At 42.8% G+C, this 20,535-nt stretch overlaps 1 protein-coding gene across 1 annotated transcript in view; it reads left to right on the top strand.

Annotated features, from left to right (window-relative positions):
- LOC128312798 (polycystin-1-like) overlaps positions 1-5,623 on the top strand; it is a 95,064-nt gene extending 89,441 nt beyond the window's left edge. The window contains exon 6 of the mRNA XM_053208185.1: positions 5,368-5,623. Within this exon, the coding sequence (XP_053064160.1) occupies positions 5,368-5,591 (224 nt within the window). The 3' untranslated portion in view covers positions 5,592-5,623. The remainder of the gene's footprint in view (positions 1-5,367) is intronic.
- The last annotated feature ends 14,912 nt before the right edge of the window (positions 5,624-20,535 follow it).

The raw sequence follows: 20,535 nt of genomic DNA, 5'->3' as shown, positions 1-20,535 counted from the left end.
CTTCTAGTACTATGTTAAATAGTAATGGTGAGTGGACATCCCTGTCTTGTTCCTGACCATAGGGGAAAGGCTCTCAGTTTTTCCCCACTGAGGATGATATTAGCTGTGGGTCTCTTGTGTATGGCCTTTATAACATTGAGGTATGTTCCCTCTGTCCCTACTTTGTTGCGGGTTTTTATCAAGAATGGATGCTGTATTTTGGCCGATGCTTTTTCTGCATCTATTAACAGGATAATATGGTCCTTATCCTTTCTTTTACTAAAGTGGTGTATCACATTGATTGATTTGTGAACGTTGAACTAGTTCTTTAGCCCAGAAATAAATCCTACTTGATCCTGGTGAATAATTATTTTAATGTATAGTTGAATTCAATTTGCTAGTATCTTGTTGATAATTTTTGCATCCATGTTCATTGGAAATAGTGGCCTGTGCTTCTCCTTTTTAGCAGGGTCTTTGGATTTGGAATCAAGTTAATACCTGGCTTCATAGCATGAGTTTGGAAGTTTTCCTTCCATTTCTATTTTTTGGAACACCTTCAAGAGAATAGGTGTGAACTCTTCCTTAAATGTTTGGTAGAATTCCCCTGGAAAGCCACCTGACCCTGGACTCTTGTTTGTTGTGAGATGTTTTGATGACTGATTCAGTTTCATTGCTAGTTATGGGTCTGTTCAAATTTTCTATTTCTTCCTAGATCACTTTTGGATTTTGGTAGTTTATGGGTTTCTAGAAACGTGTCTATTTCTTCCAGATTGCCTAGCGTTTTTGGCATATAATTGTCCATAGTATTTTCTTATAATTATTTGTATTTCTGTGTTGTTGGTTATGATCTCTCCTCTTTCATTTGTGATTTTATCTCTTTGGGTCCTTTCTCTTTTCTTTTTGATAAGTCTGGCTAGGGGTTTGTCAATTTTGTTAATTCTTTCAAAGAACCAGCTGTGAGTTTCATTGATCTGTTCTATTGGGTTTTTTTGGTTCCATATCATTTATTTATGCTCTATTCCTTATTATTTCCCTTCGTCTGCTGGCTTTAGGCCTTATTTTATTTTCTGTTCCTTTTCTAGGTCCATTAGGTGTAAGGTTAGGTTGTGCATTTGGGACCTTTCTTGCTCTTGAGATAGGCCTGAATTGCAATATATTTTCCTCTTAGGACTGCCTTTGCTGCATTCCAAAGGATTTGGACTAACAGTTTTTCATTTTCCTTGTCTTCCATATGTTTTTTTTTTTATTTCTTTTTTAATTTCCTGGTTAACCCATTCAATATTTAGTAGTATGTTCTGTAATCCCCAAGTATTTGAGGGCTTTCCAAATTTTTCTCTTACGGTTGACTTCAAGTTTCATAGCGTTGTGATCTGAAAGTATACATGGTATGATCTCAGTCTTTTTGTACTTGTTGAGGGCTGATTTGTGACCCAGTTTGTGGTCTGTTCTGGAGAATGTTCCATGTGCTCTCGAAAAGAATATGTATTCTGCTGCTTTAGGATGAAATGTTTTAAATATAACTGTTAAGTCCATCCAGTCCAGTGTGTCATTCAAAGCCATTGTTTCCTTGTTGATTTTCTGCTTAGATGATGTGTCCATTGTTGTAAGTGAGCTGTTCAAGTCCCCTACTATTATTGTATTATTATAAATGAGTTTCTTTATGTTTATTATTAATTCATTTATATGTTTGGGTGTTTCAAGTTGGGGGCATAAATATTTACAATTGTTAGATCTTCTTGATTGATAGACCCCTTAATTATGACATAATGCCCTTCTTCATCTCTTGTTACTGTCTTTGGTCTAAAATATAGTTTGTTGGATATAAATATGGCTACTCCAGCTTTCTTTTGACGTCCATTAGCACGATAGATGGCGGGTGCCATCAAATTGCCATGTTCACCCGTATAGGAACAGTAACAGTGGCTGAGGGTAGCACGATAGATGGTTCTGCATCCCCTTACTTTCCATCTGAGGTTTCTTTAGGTCTAAAATGAATCTATTATAGGTAGCATATTGATGGATTATTTTCTATACATTCTAGTAACTTGGGTCTTTTAATTGGAGCATTTAGTCCATTTATATTTAGAGTGATTATCGAAAGGTTTGTCTTATTGCCATTGTGTTACCTATAGAGGTGGTATTTCTGGTGATGTTCTCTGGTCCTTTCTATTCTTTGTTGATTTTGTTTCTGTTTTTGTTTTTTATGTCCTAAGGGCCATGGTAGAGACCTATACGAGAGCTCAGGTGAAAGTAGATGTCATTGTGATTGCAGGTTCCTTGACTCTGAAGAACTCATGCATTGTGTTTATCCATCTGTTCATCCATTTATGCATGCAGAAACATTGCCTGCCTTCCGGGTGTCGGACCCCGTGCCAAGTCCTGGATATATAGAGATAAAAAAGCGAAGCATCCTTGTTTGAAGGAGCTCCCGCTTAATGCTAGGCTAAGGCAGGAGGGATGTGGTACTAAGTGAAGCCAGAGAGCTGGGTGTGCTCTGAGCTTACCAGGTGTTTTGGCGTCACCGTCTCCTAAAGTGTTGGACACGCTTTCAGAAACAGAGAAACGCGTCGGTTGACTGAGTGGACTTTACCTTACGATAGATTCCAGGAAATATCGGTTCTTTTGAAACTTAATAAGGAGTTGCATTCTGTGTGAACAAAATGTGGAACACTTCTGTGATCTGCTGTTTTTTTTTCTTAATACACATCCATTTAAAATGCATGTGCATCACAGTAGTTATTGCCATTGTATAACATTCAAGCTCCGGAGAGAGACCCTATATTTTTATTTTTTGCAAGAATTTTTTTTTTATTATTAATGGGGAACGAAAAGAGCAATGATTGAAGTTTTTCAGAACTGGCTTTGAATTATAATTCCTTCCCTGACTAGCTCTGGAAGCTTCAGTTTATTCTTATGTAAACTAGCGATAATAACACCTATTTTGCAGGGCTGTTTGAAGGCTTCACACAGTGTACATAAAGTAACTGCAAAAGTGTCTCGCGGTTATTAGAAGCTCCATGATGATAAATGTTATGGTGATAGAAGCAGTTTTGAATTAAAGAAATCTTTAGATACAGAGCCATACATGCAAATGAAGTAGAAAAGCTCACTTTTATTTCTAGGTCATATGGCAAGTATTTAGAAGTCTCCAAATAATCGACTAACTTTTATCTTTAAAAATCTAGATATGCATTGTACAATATGATAGCCACCTGCTACATACATCTAATACATATAAATTAATTAAAATCAAATAAGATTAAAAAATTCAGCTCCTGGGTTATACTAGCTACATTTCAAGTGCTCAGTAGTCACAGCTGGTTAGTGGCTACTCTATTGGCCATACAACATTTGGTTCTCTATCACATCTAGGTATTTGGTATCATATGAAGGTACATTTAATATTATATAACATACTTTTATTGCTCTATATGCTGTGGTAACTACGGAAGAACACGAGGAGCAAATACAAGATTTTTATTTTCACAAATGTGTCACATTTTAAAAATCAAGAATCATCCAGAACAGATGATCATAGTCCTATACTCCTCAGAGCTGAAATTATTTTTACCGGCAATACAAAGGAGTAAAAGTCAAGGTGGAAGTGACTTGTTTCTTTAGGGCCTGCCAGCATTTTAGAATAATTACAAGCCTTGGAAATTGGATTTGTAAGGAAGAAAATAATATAAATGAAGGCACTAAAATGTTTTACTGCATTAAACCACATCATATTAAATACTGCACACAGATACACCATTGCCCTCTGATCAACTGAACTGTAAGAATATTAACAGTTTCCCTGTTCTTTTGTACTGAGGGCTCTCAGTTACATAAATGAGAAAAGAGGGACATTTTCTTGCTGTTATTCCTTTATAGGTGAAGAACCCATAATAACATTGTAGCTCATCGACAGATGAGAAAAATGTCGCCCGCGGAGATTAAGTGATGTGCGCAAGGCATAGACGAGTCAACGAGTGGGGTCATAGTCAGAGAGTGGGGTCTCTTGGTCCCTTGGACATTTTGGGGAATTTTAATTTAGTGTCTCTCAATCTCCTGTTCTCATTTTGTCAGCGAGATTTTATGCATTACCCTCCAAGGAAGAGGTCCCTGTGCAAATTACTCAGTTCATTACAAAACTGATTTGTCAGAAATTCTACTGAGATTTGGAGTGTTTAGAAAACCCAGGTTTTGCTACTTTTGCCAGCATAGCTTTGCCCTTTAAACTCAAGTCTCCTTCTACTTTGAAGAAGAGAAAGTCCTCTGGAGAGGAAATTATTTAGGGCTTTATCGGGGAATAGAAACAAGCAAACATAGAGGGTGTTTATTCTGTTGTGGGCCCGCTAAGGTTTACACACCTGTCTTCACTTGGGAGACAATCAGGGAGTGCCCAACCCCAGCATGTAGCTCACTTCTACCAAGGAATGGGTTCCACTGGGTGGTCAGAGCTTCTGATCTCACAGCTGAAGGTGGAAGCTGGAAGCCCGTGATCAGGACGCCCACAGGGTGAGGTTCTGACAACGGCCCTCCCCAAGTTGCACATTGTCTACTTGCTATGTTCTTGCAGGGTGGAAGGAGCAAGGGATCTCTCTAGGGCCTCGTTTATAAGAGCATGAATCCCATCTGGGACGGACCTCGTGACTTGAAGCACCTCCAGAAAAATTCATCAGATGAGTTGGGGTGCGAAGGGGAACAAGCAGTCACGTCTTTCATATTTCTTAAAATGATAAATATTAGGGGCGCCCGAGTGGCTCAGTCGGTTGAGCGTCTGACTTCGGCTCAGGTCATGATCTCACGGTTTGTGGCTTCGAGCCCCGCGTCAGGCTCTGAGAAGACAGCTGACAGCTCAGAGCCCGGAACCTGTTTCGGATTCTGTGTCTCCCTCTCTCTCTGGCTCTCCCCCCACTCATGCTCTATCTCACTCTCAAAAATAAATAAACATTTAGAAAAGTGATAAATGTGAATTTCACCTTTTTTATTTTTACTGTTTTTACATGCACGGCTTGTGTTAGATTTCTCTTAAAGAGTGCTCTTCTCCAGTCACATGAAAGGAGAGAAATAAAGGCTTCCATTAAGGGGATCTCAAAGGAGAAATTTTACAGATTTTATGATATATTAGAATATGTGTAAAGTTACCATAGGACCTTCCTAAAATCTCACATTTTAGGATGAATCAATGTAACCTTGCAACTAGAGCGTAGGACAAAGGTTTGCTGAAGTCACGCTCCTAAAGATCATTCGGTGCGGCTTGGAATCTTAAATGCTTTTTAAAATGTCTGCGCTCCTCCCGGAAGGCCTCTTTAAATCCTTTCCGTATTTTATTTTCAGCACTAAGTAATGTGCCTTCTTTAAATTTTCTCCTATGAATTATCTTCTCTCTTCCCACGGCAGATGGTTTGATGAGTACCAAGATGATGGCCGGACCGCACGAGAGTTGTTCGCACAAAGTGGCTACAGTGCAGGAGAGACGGAGCCTGTGGCCTCCCGGGGCCAGCGTTCCACCATGCCTCCAAAAGGCTTTTGATCTGGTGGTGATAGTGTGTTTGCCCCTTCCTTCTACTGGAGCAAACACCTGGGGAGGGTCGACTTGTACTGGACACGTCCTTCGCTTTTGAGAACTTCAACGGTTGGGAGAAGAATCAGCCGGCAGCCAACCAAGATCAGCCTATGGCAGCTGGGGTAGGTACACACGTTGTTTCTTCTTATGGGCGACACGGGTGAGGGAGATAAGAATACACTCAGTATGATGAGCACTGGAGAATGTATGGAATTGTTGAATCACTATATTGTGTATCTGAAACTAGTATAATACTGTGTGTATAGTGGGATTAAAAGTTTTAAAAATATTGTTTCTTCTTCTCATTCTTTTTTCAGAAAGTCTGACACCTGTTGTTTACTGAACTGTTTAGGTGGCCTTAGTAGGAGGTACCTGAAGAGGTACATAACATTTAATTACTGTAAAACACTTTATACAACACACGTTAGTTTTAAAGTGGAAGTCCTATTCTTAGATAATGGTATGTCTCTCTCGGTATTGGTGATAATATAAAGAAGAAAATGGGCAATGAAAACAACTGATTGGGTTAAATCACATTGTCACTGCACGTCACGCTGATTCTCATTGACTTGGTCTTTTGAGAGCTGGTCACTAGGGCCGTGGTGGACAGTCAGTGAGTGCCATGCAGGGGACACATATGAAGGTGGACGTCTTCTACCCATATGTCGCTTTCCTCAGTTAGCCTCAAATACTTGTGAACTCGGTGGCACAGGCAGCTTCTTTTAACCCTTCCGATTGTCGCAGGAGATAAAACCCATCTGCCAGTGTAGGAGAGGCTATGGCCTGGCGTCGGTATCAAAGGGACCTGTGTTGGAATCTAGATTCTGCCAAGGTGAAGTGGATAGTATTAATCGCATTTTGCAGACGAGGGAGCTGAGACTTAGAGAGGTTTGCCCGAGCTCAGAGAATGCAATAAATAGGACGGCGGAATTTGAACCCAGCGGTCTTTACTCCACAGTCCCCCACCACCCCCCATACACATGGCGGCCCTGTTCCAACTGGCCTTCCTCCACACGTGTTTAGGTATCCGTGAGATCACACAGATGCTCCCAAACAGATCTCGCACCGCCTTCGTGTTCTTGTCATCTGCAGGTGCCACCTGTACTATTATACATGTCACTTTGTTCTCCTTTAACCTCTTTTTAAATCAGGTTGCTTGGTGTTGGGGAGAACTTAGCCCCAGTCTAAACTATGTTCATAATGTCCATGAAATCATTGACGTTGTCACGCTTTTTCCTAAAACACGTTAGGGGTGCCTGGGTGGCTCAGTCGGTTAAGCGTCCGACTTCAGCTCAGGTCACGATCTCGCAGTCCGTGAGTTCGAGCCCCGCGTCGGGCTCTGGGCTGATGGCTCAGAGCCTGGAGCCTGTTTCCGATTCTGTGTCTCCCTCTCTCTCTGCCCCTCCCCCGTTCATGCTCTGTCTCTCTCTGTCTCAAAAATAAACGTTAAAAAAAATTAAAAAAAATAAAGCACGTTAAAATGAATTTATATCTAACAGAAATTTTAGGTTAGTCTATATGCTACCTAAAATCATCTTACAAACCCTCAGTGGTCCTGGTATATAGTGATCAATAAATACTGTTTCAGTAAATAGAAGCCGTTTTTGTCGTCGTTTACTTTTTACCAACCTGTGACTAAGGACTAATCTAGTCCTTAGAAATAGTATGTTTTGCGTCAAAGTTTGAAAATACATCAAGAATAGAGCTTCGGTGATTTGAAGTTACAAGCAGGGTTTTTTTTTTGCCCCCCTAACGTGGTCGACAGGCCATCTTAGGGGTAAGAATAGTTGATAGGTTCCGCAGGCTGATGGGAAAGTGTGATGAACCACCTGTAGTCCCTTCCTAACACTATTGCCCTTGTGCACAGCACCAGGCAGATGGTGAATAAACACACTCATTGATTAAGCAGAGTCGTTAAGCGCTTGTTTGTGCCAGACACAGTCAGGCACTGGGGATAAACGGGCAAACAGCTCAGTCATTTTCCCTGCCCTCAGAGGGGCTTCTGTCATAGTGGGGAACTGAGGGAATAATGCATAATTAAACGTAGATCAGTACCGCTCGTTGCTAAATTGCAAGCTCACTGGAGGTAGAGATCATTCTGTGCTCCTCTGTATATTTAGTTCTTGGCACGCTGCCTGACTCATAGTAAGTGCTCCGTGTCTATTAAATGCATGAATCATCCCTGCCTGAAATTACAGTACACCTTTTAAGTGATCAGAATGTTACACGATAACCTGATTCAGCCCATATTTGCACGGAATAAGTACTTACAAATAATCACACCCGACTCCTCTCTTTTTACAAACTTTTCTATGACAATATATTGTAATACTGAACGTGATCCTGCCTCTTTGCCCCCACCACACAGATGGGAGCTGGGATGTGTCCCAATTCTATCCAGCTGCATATTTACAACCTTCTCCAGAGAGCGGAGGTGGTGTGAATACTGATTTGATCCATTTTGTGTCGATTCTTGTTTACTTCTCATAGGTGCTCATTCTCCCGGACATGGTCCACTCTGCTCCCTCAGTCTAACCCCTTTACCTAATGGGTACATCCTGAAAACTGGGAAAAGGGGAGAGAAACCGTATTTATTTCTGAGTTCGCTGAAAAGGCAAAAAATTACCAGAGTACCTAGCACAAAGAAGGCAAAGAGATTCTTAAAGGTTTTGTGGAAAGAAGTGTCTGTTGCCTGTGGCGAGAATGATGTAAGACCCTAATCCAGAAGCCTGCCATGTGTATTTCTTGGAAAGGTTGGAGAATGGAAAACAAGTACAAAAACAGAGGCCAAAACCAGAGTGTGGCTCATTTCATGGGGCACCGCAATTGTCTAGCACGATCCTGGCATTTTCTCACGTTTTCCTGTTTCTTGGATAAAGTCAGGAGGGAGTGAAGAACACTTCTATCTGATGGGATGAATCTTATATTTTAAGCAGCAAACTATAATAATGCTCCATGATGATGTGGGTGGCCTTCGGGGTCTAATGTGTTTTCATATAAGCTCGTCGAGCTGACTCAGGTGAATATTTAAGTGATGCGTTTGTTATATCAAAGGAGAATGCAACTTCTTTGTGACTCTAGGTAATACAGTATCTTGGAGAGCTAGATTAATTGTTCTTTAATAGGGAGAGAGGCTTTCCAGAAAGCCCGCCAGGGTTAGATTTATTTCACAGTTATCAGCACTGATAATACTTTTGAATTGTTGCATTTTAAACCTACTAGAAGCAGAGAAGCACAGCAAAGTAGGGCCCCCTTCGTGATGGTGTTTTTTAAAAGGAGGTTTATTGTAATTCCCTCAAGCAGTGGGAATAAAGTATAGTAAGCAAAGACTCTCAAGTTCAGAAATTAATCTTGACTCTCTATCACAGGCGTCTGAAGTCCTAGGAGTGGAACATCAGCTCCCTGGGCTTTCTCCCGGCCTCTGTGGCAGAGACGGCTGAATGAATACCAGTTAAACTGATGACCGAGTTTACAAATGTGTAAACAAATGAGTATAAAGTAAACATTAACGTTTGCAAGCTCAGCCCTATCGACTGATGGAAACCTTGCAGATTCACCATTCTCTGGGCCTTTACCTCTGTTGTTTTGTTTGCTTGAAAGGTAACTTCCCTCCTTGCCTGCTGCAAGACTCCTACTCATTTTCTCAGCCCAAGCTTGAAGTTCTCAGCATCAGTCAGCATTAAATCATCCCATCCTCTGTGCCCATATGACTTTGTCCTTCCTCTCTGATGGTAATTATTTTCGTGGTGGGCATGTGTCCTAGTTTACAAGCGCAGAAGTGTGACAGACGGGACGCTTTTTATTTTCTCTACATCAGTGGAATGTCTGATTTCAAGTCTCCATTACATTGACTGGTAGAGAAATTCTTCTTAAGCATAATTGTGGCACGTTCTCCTACCCAAGGTGCAACAGAATCCTGCAAGCTAACGCTCTGTTTGGAAGAAAATACTTCTCCCTGTCTGCCATTGCCTGCTGAGGAACGTTCTCTCTCTGCTTCTGGGCCACTCACGAAGGGCTAGAATTTGGGGCAAGGCTGGAAACCTGAGTGTCCCAGGTCCCCCCCTTCCTAGGCTGCTGGGTGGCCCTCTCCTGGGGAGTCTCTCCTTACATATCTCCTTGCATTTCCTTGGGGGTCTCTCCTTACGCAATGCTGACAAATCCCATAGGGATCCCGTGGCGTGGGGCCCACAGATCTTTCTTTCTGGTCGAGGAAAATCTCTCCTCCTTACCCTGTCACTTCTCAAAAACTCTTTCCCTTTCTCCTTTTGTAGCACAACCAGTGTAAGCTCATTTACACATTTTGGCTTTTATAGAAGACATATTGCTTACCGATAACAACATGGTGATAGCAGAGAAAAGAATCTTTCCCCTCTGTTCTTACTCAAATTAACAAATAGAAGGAAACATACAGTCTCCAATTCCAATAAAAGCGTGATATAGTGAAAATCTGCCCAAAGCAGATAAAACAGGAACTTGAAGGGCCAAGCGGTGGCAAATTTTAGAAACTGCCAACAAAAAAAATCCACTTACAGAGAGTGCACACCCTCCTAGGAAGTAAAAAGCTATATTTTTAATTTATGACTGCTCAAGCAGGCACATACATGAAGTCTGGTGGCTGAAGGGTGGTGGGGCTGAGGTCAAGCCGAAGCTGCATAGAGAACGTCACTTTCGGGAAGTGTCGAATCTCCACAAATAATTTGTCAAAGAAAATGGACGGTGCACAGTAAAACCAGAGATTTATATAAAAAGAAAGAAACACTGAGGAGTCATAACTAGTAACAGATGGCAGACCTAAAACTGCAAGGCCTTCAGACACTGGGATTGTTGATGCCGATTATAAAAACATCTAGAGTGCTATATTTAGAAATAAGCAACAGGTTTGAGAGTTTCTGCCTAAATGGAAAATATAAACTTAACCTAGCATATTGAAAAAAAAAAATAAGACTTGTGGAATTTAAAAAATGCAATGCCTAAAATTTAAGTCTCAGTGTGTGGGTTTAACAGCAATGTGGGCTCAGGTGAAAAGAGAATTTGTTAACTGGAGTATATAGACCAGAAGGAATTTTCTGGAATGTAGCGGAGAAGAACAAAGAGATGTTATGTATGAATGAGAGGTTAACAGACTTTCAGAATAAAATAAGCTCTAAGATGTCGACTCAGATTTCTCAAGAGAACACAAAGAATGTTATAGAGGCAATACTTGAAGTGATAATGGTCGAGAAGTTTCCAGAAAAGTTTAAAGATACCACTTCACAGATACTTCACTTTCCAGAAGATCAGTACATCTTAAACAGAATACATTAAAAGAAATTCGCATCGAGGAAAAACAGTAAAAACTTCCTACTATGAAAAACATTCAGAACATTCAAAAAGGAGCCTGAGAGAAGAGTTTACCTTCAAGGAAACAGAAGATGAACTCATGGATGATGTCTCAAGAATAACAAAGCAAATCAGAGAATGGAGGGATATCCTCAGAATTCTGCAAAATAATGGCAATTTAGACTTCTTGAACCAGGGGAAATATAGTTCTAGGATGAGGCCAAAATAAACATATTTTCAAACACAACACACACACATACACACACAAATTCTGAGAGTTGGCCCCTAGTCCTTCACCAACGGAACTTCTGAAGCGGGTACTTGAGGCAGAAGAAACATGACCCTATATAGCAGGACTGACGCGTAAGGAGGAACGACAGTCACAGGAAGTGGCCGATAGGTCGGCAAATCTAAAATAACATTGATTACATGCATATAGTGAGACTGAGTTAAAGATAAAATGAAATAGGATGTAAATTGGAAACAATACGTAACACGTAAGTCTGTATGTTGGGGAGCGGGTGAGTGAAGCACTGTATTCTCAAGCCCTGTGTTTTCTAGAAGGAGGATAGAGGTATTAGATTAAGTTTGTGTGTTTGAACTTCTAGTGTAACCACTGAGAGAGAGAAAAAAAAAACCTATAAAACTTCCAAATAAGTGTATGTGAGATTAAAAATTTTAACACACCAGGAAGATATTATAAATTTTAATTAATATGTCCCAGGGCGCCTGGGTGGTTCAGTCAGTTAATCATCCGACTTGGCTCAGGTCATGATCTCACAGGTTCATGAGTCTGAGCCCCATTTCGTGCTCTCTGCTATCCCCACAGAGTCCATTTCAGATCCTCTGTCCCCATCTCTCACTCCCTCCCCTGCTCGTGCTCTCTCAAAAAATGAATAAACAGTAAAAAAAATTAATATGTCCCCAATAATATAGGCTCAAATTATATGAAACAAAACTAAACATAAACAGAAGTAAAAATAGACATATATATCGTAGCATCGGGAGACTTTAGCACCTAACTCTCTTGGTAATTGAAAAGATAAGGGCTTAAGGGACATGATCAACAAAAGACCTAAGAAACACAAAACACTGCATCCAACAAATGCCAAATACACGCTCGCTTCAGATATACACTGAACATCCTAAATGCTGAGCATGTGTTGGGCCATAAAACAGCAATAAAACTGAACGAACTACAGATACATCAATAACATGGGTGAATTTCGTAAACATAATGAGCAAAATCAACAAGAAGCACAAATATGTAAACGTAATTCCAATTGTATCAATTTTGAAAACCAGCAAACATTTCATATGTAATGCTTAATTCATTAATATATATAGTATATATAGTTGTGTTTATGAAAGTCTGGAAATGATTACCAAAAAGTCAGGGAGACTAATCTCTGAGAGTGGGGGCTTGGTTGAGGAGGGACTTCCAGACCACTGGCAGTGGTCTTTTATGGGCCTTTTTATGATGGTTGCCTGAATGTTGATTTCATAGTCATTCTTTACACTGTTCATATGTGTTTCTGTGGTAAAATATGCATAACATAAAATTTACCAAGTTAACCATTTCTAGATGTATAGTGCGATGGTATTCAGTACATTCACAGTGTTGTACGACCATCGCCTTTACCCATTTCTAGAACTTTTTCATCACTGCAAATAAAATTCTGTACCCCCCTGTTGACCTTAAAAGGGAAACGGCCAGGGGCGCCTGGGTGGTTCAGTCCGTTAAGTGTCTGACTTTTGCTCAGGTCGTGCTCTCACAGTTCATGAGTTCGAGCCCCACGTCGGGCTCTGTGCTGACAGCTCAGAGCCTGGAGCCTGCTTCTGATTCTGTGTCTCCCTCTCTCTCTGCCCCTCTCCTACTTGTACTCTGTCTCTCTCTCAAAAATAAATAAAACATTACAAACTTTTTTTGAAAAAAAGTAAAAGCCAGTTATTTTACTGGCAAAATGGGTTTCCCTAGGAATAGCAGAGATTACAATTCAGGACACGTAAGCTATGGAAAACCATAAGAAAGTTGAGATATCAAAGGAAAGGAAGATTGCTTTATAGAAAAGACAAGGAAGTTGGGAGGGGCTGCTTGAATGAAATCCATTGGAGGACAATGAGAGTTCAGGGTAGTGATGGTTTCTCATTGGCTGAGTTGTGGTATTTTTTTATTGGCTGAGCTTGTTGCTAGGTCAGGAGAAATTCTCCCTTCCTCCTTCTGAGGTAGTAAAGTAGGCTTCTTCCTGCGGGAGTCTGGGAGGGACAAGCATATGAGAGTTCCCCCTTCTGGCCTCCTGACTCCATTTCAAAATTTTTTATTTTTATTTTTTATTTTTTTAATGACATTGATTATTTATTTATTTATTTATTAGAGAGAGAGTGGGGGAGAGGGGCAAAGGGAGAGAGAATCTCAAGCAGGCTCCATGCTCTCAGCACAGAGCCCTACCCAGGACTTGATCCCATGACCCTGGGATCATGACCTGAGCCAAAATCAGGAGTTGGACACTGAACGGACTGAGGCCCCCAGCTGCCCCTCCCAACTCCATTTTATTTTATTGTTTTTTTTTTTTTTAAAGTTTTTAATGTTTATTTATTTTTGAGAGAGAGAAAGAGACAAAGCATGAGCAGGGGAGGGACAGAGAGAGAGAGGGAGACGCAGAATCTGAAGCAGGCTCTGAGCTGTCAGCAAAGAGTCCTACTCAGGGCTCTAACTCACGAACCATGAGATCATGACCTGAGCTGAAGTCAAAGGCTCAACCGACTGAGCCACCCAGGCGCCCCTCCCAACTCCATTTTAAATGAGATTTCCTTTATTTAATTTCACACCATTAAACAGTATCTCCCTTCCCCGCCCTTCCCCAGCTCCTAGTAACCTCTAATCTAACTTCTGTCTCTGTGGATTTGCCTATGTTGGATGGACAAGAGATTTATTAAAATGTTTTAAATGGTTGCCAGTGGTAGGACAGAGACAGGAATGCAGAGAATGGGAAATGAGGGTAGGAATGTCTGTTCGTGCCATTTGATTGTTTTGAGTCACCGAATTTATATTCTTTTTTAAAAAATTAGTATGGATAAATAAATGAAGAAGTGAAAGTCAACGGGGAGCATCTTACCTACCAACATCCAAAAAGGATAGATTCTTGAGGAACTTTGATCATCCTCCCCACCAAAATTTAGGCGATGGAGATTCTGATCTGCTGCTTGAAAGGAGAGGCAGGAGAGAAAGCAAATCAAAGGAGATGTCAGGAACTAATAGCTCAAAAATGTTCTTGTTGTATTAGTCTATTTCTTGACACTTGACGATGAATTCCTTGAGAGCAGGACTTTTCATCTTCTCCACCTTAGTATCCTTGAGCACAGTGACTGGGCCAACCCAGGCACAATAAAATCATTGCCTCCTTATTCCAAACTATATGTATTTAGGAATAATGGAAATTAAGAGGAAGGCTAAGAAACCTGAAATATTCTAGGAAATCCATCTTTTCTTTTTTTTCCAACAGTTGTTGTGATTCTGTTTTCGCCCAGGAAGATTCTCAGGAAAGAGATTTGAGCAGTGTGTTGCTTGGCCAAGTGTCACAGTTAATGGAAAGGGACTGGTTCCTCCGAAAGCCTCAGGAGGCTGCAAACGTATGGTGAAGTGACAAGCCCAGAAGTCGTGGGTCAGAGCGCGCTGAGAACATGCAAGGATTTCCTCAGAATATTCGGCAACTTTAAAATTGGCTGATGAAACTCCAGCAGTCTCTTCCCCGAGGTATCTGGCTAACGTAGAATCCGTGAACACGCCATCCAACTCCTTGAAATTATGCACATGTAACTGATGTTACGCTGGATCCTCTATTGAGAAAAGAAGACTCAGGAGAAGCTCCTGAAGTGTCCGTTTTGGTAAACTGTTAACCTTAAAAGTAAAACTGGCACTTATTTTACCAGCAAAAATGTCTTTGTTTGGAAACAGCAGAGAATTCCAATTCGGGACAAGCGAGTTATAGCAAAACCATTGGCAGGGGCCATCGGCAAGTCGGCAGAACAAAGGAGAATGTTCTTTTATAGAGGAAAGGGGTGGGGGTGGTGAGGAAGGCTGTTATAAACAAAAAAGTCCATTGGAATAACCGGGGAGTTTGAAGGACAATGGTTTTGTGGTACTGAGTTGACAGTCTGTCACTGGCTGGGGGCAAGACTTTCTTCCTCCTACCCAATGGTGTGGTCATGGGAAGTACATCTTCCTGTTGGGTCTGCAGTTGACCAAGAGTGGTAGGGTGTTACAGCTCCCCCTGCCGGCCTCCCCACTCCCTCTGAAATGAGGTTCCCTTTTTTATTAACTTCCGCAAAACTTTCTGAGTTATTTTACTACCCATCTCCCCATTGTCCTGATTTTTATGACTCGCTAATTTATTTTACTGCCAATCTCCCTGTCAGAATCGATGATGCCTGGCGTCCTTAATTTTACCAATGAAACTGGTGGTCGTGGAGAAGTCAGCTTTAAGCCTGACACAGCCATCTGAATGTTTTGCAGACGTTTACAATTTCAGCAGATTGCCGAACTTAAAAATTTCTCACCACCCACCCCCCCCCCCCGCCCCGCCCTTTGACTTGAGTTTTGTGGTACGAACAACAGCGGGAGTGGTTTGGGGCTTGTTATTTTATATTGCTTTGATGATGACGTGGGCATAGGCGAAGATCATCCAAAGGAGAAAAGCGGAGGCTGTTTATTCAGGGCCCGCTCTAGCGAGGGAGCCAGCCGGCCGCCTGGCTTGCCGTTAGCACCAGGCAGTGGAGCGGGGAGGCTTTACGGTGGAAAAAAAGAAGCTCTGGGTTTGCCCTGATTGGGGGCTTTTGACCTGGGGAGGCCGCAGGGGGCTGACTAGAAGCTGGCATGCTACGAGATTGGTTTGGGGTGCACACTGGGCTGTTTCTGGTTGATCCTGAGTTGCAAGAAGGAACAAAAATGAAGGAAGCTAGCCGTCGTTGGTCAAGTCCTGGTTGTGGTTGGCTACGGGGCCGACAGCTGGGGGTCGTGAGCCACCCTTCTCCTGACCTACGTACCCTGCCTGTTGTCTGTGTATCCAAACTCTCAGTTCGCGCTTGAGCTTGTGGTTTGGGCTTTTTGATACTTAAGGCGCTGTCCACTTGCTGTTAAGTTCCAAGCTGTCCTTTCCATTTCCAATGCAAAAAGGAAGGAAATGCTAAGAAGTCACATTCTTTGCCCCAATTCATCTGGTTTCCGATCGCATGGCGTTTTCGGTTTTGTGTTAACACATGAAGAGGTTCTTTTGGTTTCCCTCGGTGGTATCCACGGTCAGGTGGTCAGGGCCTGCACATGAAGAGATTTTTAAATTCCTTTCGCATCACACCTCCTGCCTCTGAATACATTTTTTAAAAGAGTTTGCAAGACAGCTCAAGGAAGAGTTTTCTTCCCCGTGTGCTCGTGATCAAGATATTATTCCCAAACGTCATCCTACATCAGAATGAGCTGGGCCGGTTGTTTAAGATGCAGACCCCCGGGGCTCCCCGCGGACTTCATGCGCCAGACTGTCTGGAGGGGGAATCCACAGCTTTTTGGTTCCTTTGCTTGTTTGTATACGAGAAATGCCCGGAGTGATTCTTAATGTCGTCTGGCAAATAGTAGGCACTGGGCTGGCGTTTGGCAACCACTGAATTAGAAATTCCACTGCTGCATGTTGCTGAGACTAAGGCTGTCACATCATTTACAATTTAAAAAAAAAAAAATGTTGCATTTGACAGCACGCGCGGATTTCCATTTGTGTTTTCTGATGTTTAGAGATTCTGCGGCCCAGGGGATTTTGCGATTGGCTGCTGTCATATCTTTTTCACGACACGTGGAGGTGGGGACAGATCAAGGCAGGCCATATTGGTTACTTTGGGGCCTTGGACATTGTGCCGGATTTCCTGAGCCCAGAAACAGAACAAGGCTTCCCCACGGTCCAGAGTTCAAGGGAGACCAGCGCTGTAGACTCCTGAGCACAAATCCGTGCAACCTCTCGCAGTTAATTTCACGAAAGGGGTGGCTCTATCAGTGTAATCACAGTGCCCAAAATAGCTCGCTCTAAATTCTCTCAAGCCTGGCAGTACAAAGAGACAGAAAAAGTTCCATACTGTGTCAGACAATAAGACCCCCGCTTCTTCCAGAGTTGTTCTGGCTGAACGTTGATTAAAATCCCCTTCCACATACTCCTGACAGGGCCTCACGCTTGCAGAGGAAAATGATCCCCAGCCGGGCCGGGGCTCTGTTGCCCTCTGAGGCTGGCCCCCCGTGCTAGGAGCTCCCCGGTCCTCCGGACCTTCCAACCCAAGGACTGCTGTCCGGTAAAGACACGCACTGCCTGTGGCTGTCAGCTCTTCAGCGGTCTCCCCAGCCCTCCCAGGCCGTGGATTCTGGAAATGCCATAGATCTTTGCAGGCTACCCGTGGGGGCCTCACAGCTTCCTGAACCTCAGACATGAGGGTCCTAAGGACAGGTGTCAGCAAAGGGTACTCCTCAGCCCGCCAGCGCCCCCCCCCCCCCCCCCCCCCGCCATGCTCGTGGGGTGTGTCTCCTTGCGTTCACGCAATGGTTCATTCGTGCAACAAGCCTCGCAAAGTTTGCCCCTGGGGGTTGCTCCCGGGCTAGTTCTGGGAACCAGAGTGAGGGCTAGTCCTGCCCCAAGGGTCTCAGAACGTATTCGGGCATTGGTCACACACTCTGCTGCCAGGATGTACGGGCTCTGAGAGGAGGCGACATCACGCCACATTGCAAGGTTCTGACCCGGCGTCCGCCTGCCCCTGTGATCGCAAGGGGTGCTGGGCTGGAGCCCGTCTGGAAGAGTCGAGGGTTCTCAATCACAGCACAACACCTGCCTCATCAGCCTGGGCTCTGCCTTGCGTGTGCCGCAAGAGCCTTTTGTTAATCAAATAACAGGGTGGGGGCGCTTGGGTGGCTCAGTCGGTTGGGCGTCGGGCTTCGGCTCAGGTCACGATCTCATGGTTCGCGAGTTCAAGCCCCGCGCTGGGCGCTGTGCTGACAGCTCAGAGCCTGGAGCCTGCTCCGGATTCTGTCTCCCTTTCTCTCTCAAAAATAAATAAACATTAAAAAAATAATAATAATAAAAAAGAAAATGGTTGCTTGTTCTTTACAAATTGGAGCCGACTCAGTCACTGACTGGCTGTTATCACACAACAGGTCTTGTTCTAGAAGATTTGCCTGAATTATCTTATTTAGTATATAATCGAAGAGACATACACTGATGCCTGTAGTAAAAACGAGGACATTAAGGCAGATTAAGGAACTTGTCCACTTGCTACTACGTGGGCTGGCATAGACCTGAGATTCAAAGCCAGGCCATTTACGTCTGGTGCCTGAGCTCCTGAGGCCTCCACTCCCAGAGGTACGTGGTTCCCCATGGGATACAGACCCGATTGCTTACTCTTTTATGGAGGCAGCCTTGCCCCACCTCCTCTTCCCTGATCTTGAACTAATTTTCTACAGTTTTATCCTGAGGCCAAAGCGAGCTCAGCCCTTCTCGAATGCACGGTGTCTTTTCTTTCTTTCCTCCAGTCGGCGTGTGAAACTCCCTTTTCCATCTTCCATCAAATCACCCGTCTTTCAAAATCTGACTTTCTGTCTTAATATCCCTGTACGTGAACCATCCAGTGTCCCTGGATAGGTCTTTAGCATTTGAAATATTGGCCTTGGGTTTTCCCTGTAAATCTTCTGATGACTCTTACTGTATAAAGCAGGGTGATTGCAGAAATATAGACATTTTTCCTATAAAGCTGACACGGAGGACTGTCACGTAGGGTGAAAAAACTCAATCAAATGTTTAAGAAAAGTAAGCCATTTCGACGTGCATTCTACCGTGGTGTGATCTTTAGCATAAAGTGCTAAATGTCATCTTTTTAAGCAATAATGATCTTTATTGCCAGTGCATGTCAGCATAGGTGGTAAAAAAACATAACTGACATTTCTGAAAAACTGTATAAAAACACCTGAAGCTCTCAGTGTAACTATATTAAATGTTGCCACAAGGAGAAAGAGTAAGTTTTCGGAAATCGCCTTTCAACCTGATCACTAAACTCTTTGTACTGTGTAAGGTTGTGTTTCTCCTCTTAGGATTTTAAGTTTCCTCAATATTTTAGGCCGGTTTTCAAGTTGCAATCATTTCAGCGTTTTTAACATGCTGATGGGTTAAAGCAACTATACTTCTACTTCTGTTGCTTAAATTTTATTAATCTTAAGAAATCCGATTTATTTGGATGATTTCTTTTATTGTTCAAAAAATCTTTTTAGTGCTTATTTTTTGAGACAGAGAGAATGCAAGCAGGGGAGGGGCAGAGAGAGAGGGAGACACAGAATCTGAAGCAGGCTCCAGGCTCTGAACTGTCAGCACAGAGCCCGACATGGGGCTTGAACCCACAAACCGTGAGATCATGACCTGAGTTGAAGTTGGAGGCCTAACCACTGAGCCACCCGGGCGCCCCTTGGTGAATTCTCTTAAAAGCTACCCTTAGATAGCATTATGGGGGCACCTGGCTGGCTCAGTCGGTTCAGCGTCCAACTTCCACTTAGGTCATGATCTCACAGTTGGTTCATGAGTTCCAGCCCCACATCTGGTCCACGGGTGTCAGTGCAGAGCCTACTTCTGATCCTCTGTCCCCTTCTCTCTGCCCCTCCCCTGCTTGCGCTTTCTCAAAAATAAATAAACATTAAAAAAAAGAGAGAGAGATAGCCTTGTGGAGTTACCATTAGATGACAAGGAAAGGTATTTTGAGATTCACAGGCCAAAAAAAAAAAAAAAAGTCTTTGTAATTAACAAGTATCTCTTTCCTCCTATAAATTATCCAAATGAATTCAATCATGGCCAAGCTACCAATCACATTGTTGACACTTTTGGATAAAAATATATGCCTCCAACTACTCAAAATCCTATCCAGCCGTGTGGCTTTTGTGGGTAGTAAGAACAATGGTTAGGGCTCAAATAGCGTCTTGACCATTTTCCATTTGGGGGACAGAGGCTTAACAAGTTGTCTTTCTCCCTGTCTCCTCATCTGCAGAGTGGGGTTAAGAATCACACTGATTGTGTAGAACAGTGACTGCCTTATGGTGGGCACCCAATAAACAGTTACCATTACAACTCTATTTACATGTTATGCATGGAGTCTTCTGATAGGATATTTTTCTCTATTATAATGAGTCGGACACCTGTTGAGGTGAAATTACCTGGATATATTCACTTTTCTGTAGTCTTCTTCACCATTTGCTGAGTTTCCTTCTTCCATAGGCTGGAATCGGTTCTCTGTCTTAGGGTAGAACACAGTGAGCCTCGCATTGGCTGCTCTGTTCCTTCCAATGGCAACTGTTGTGTGAATTTGTTCGTTTCCCTTGTTTGGGGGGTTGGGAAGGCCGTGGGGAGTGTGCTAGTCTCTCCCTCTTGACCCCGGCTCTCCAGCATTGCAGATAGAAGCTTCCCGATGTACCAGCACGTTTGCGTGTTTAGGGAGTCCTTGATAACCACCTATATGTTCATTCCTGGGAAAATACACTCCAAATGCTGTTCGTATATGAATCTAAACGCGCTTCGAAACAGCCATCCAGGCCTGTTCTATTTGGATCATGCTGCTTTTCCTCACTTCACTTTGTCCTCATCAGTTGTTTCAGAGCTTCTGAAAATGTGCTTCCCTTGTAGAGA

This window comes from Acinonyx jubatus, chromosome F2 (genome assembly GCF_027475565.1).
Source record: "Acinonyx jubatus isolate Ajub_Pintada_27869175 chromosome F2, VMU_Ajub_asm_v1.0, whole genome shotgun sequence".
Classification (NCBI taxonomy): Eukaryota; Metazoa; Chordata; class Mammalia; order Carnivora; family Felidae; genus Acinonyx; species Acinonyx jubatus.
This window is presented reverse-complemented; position numbering and strand designations above follow the sequence as displayed.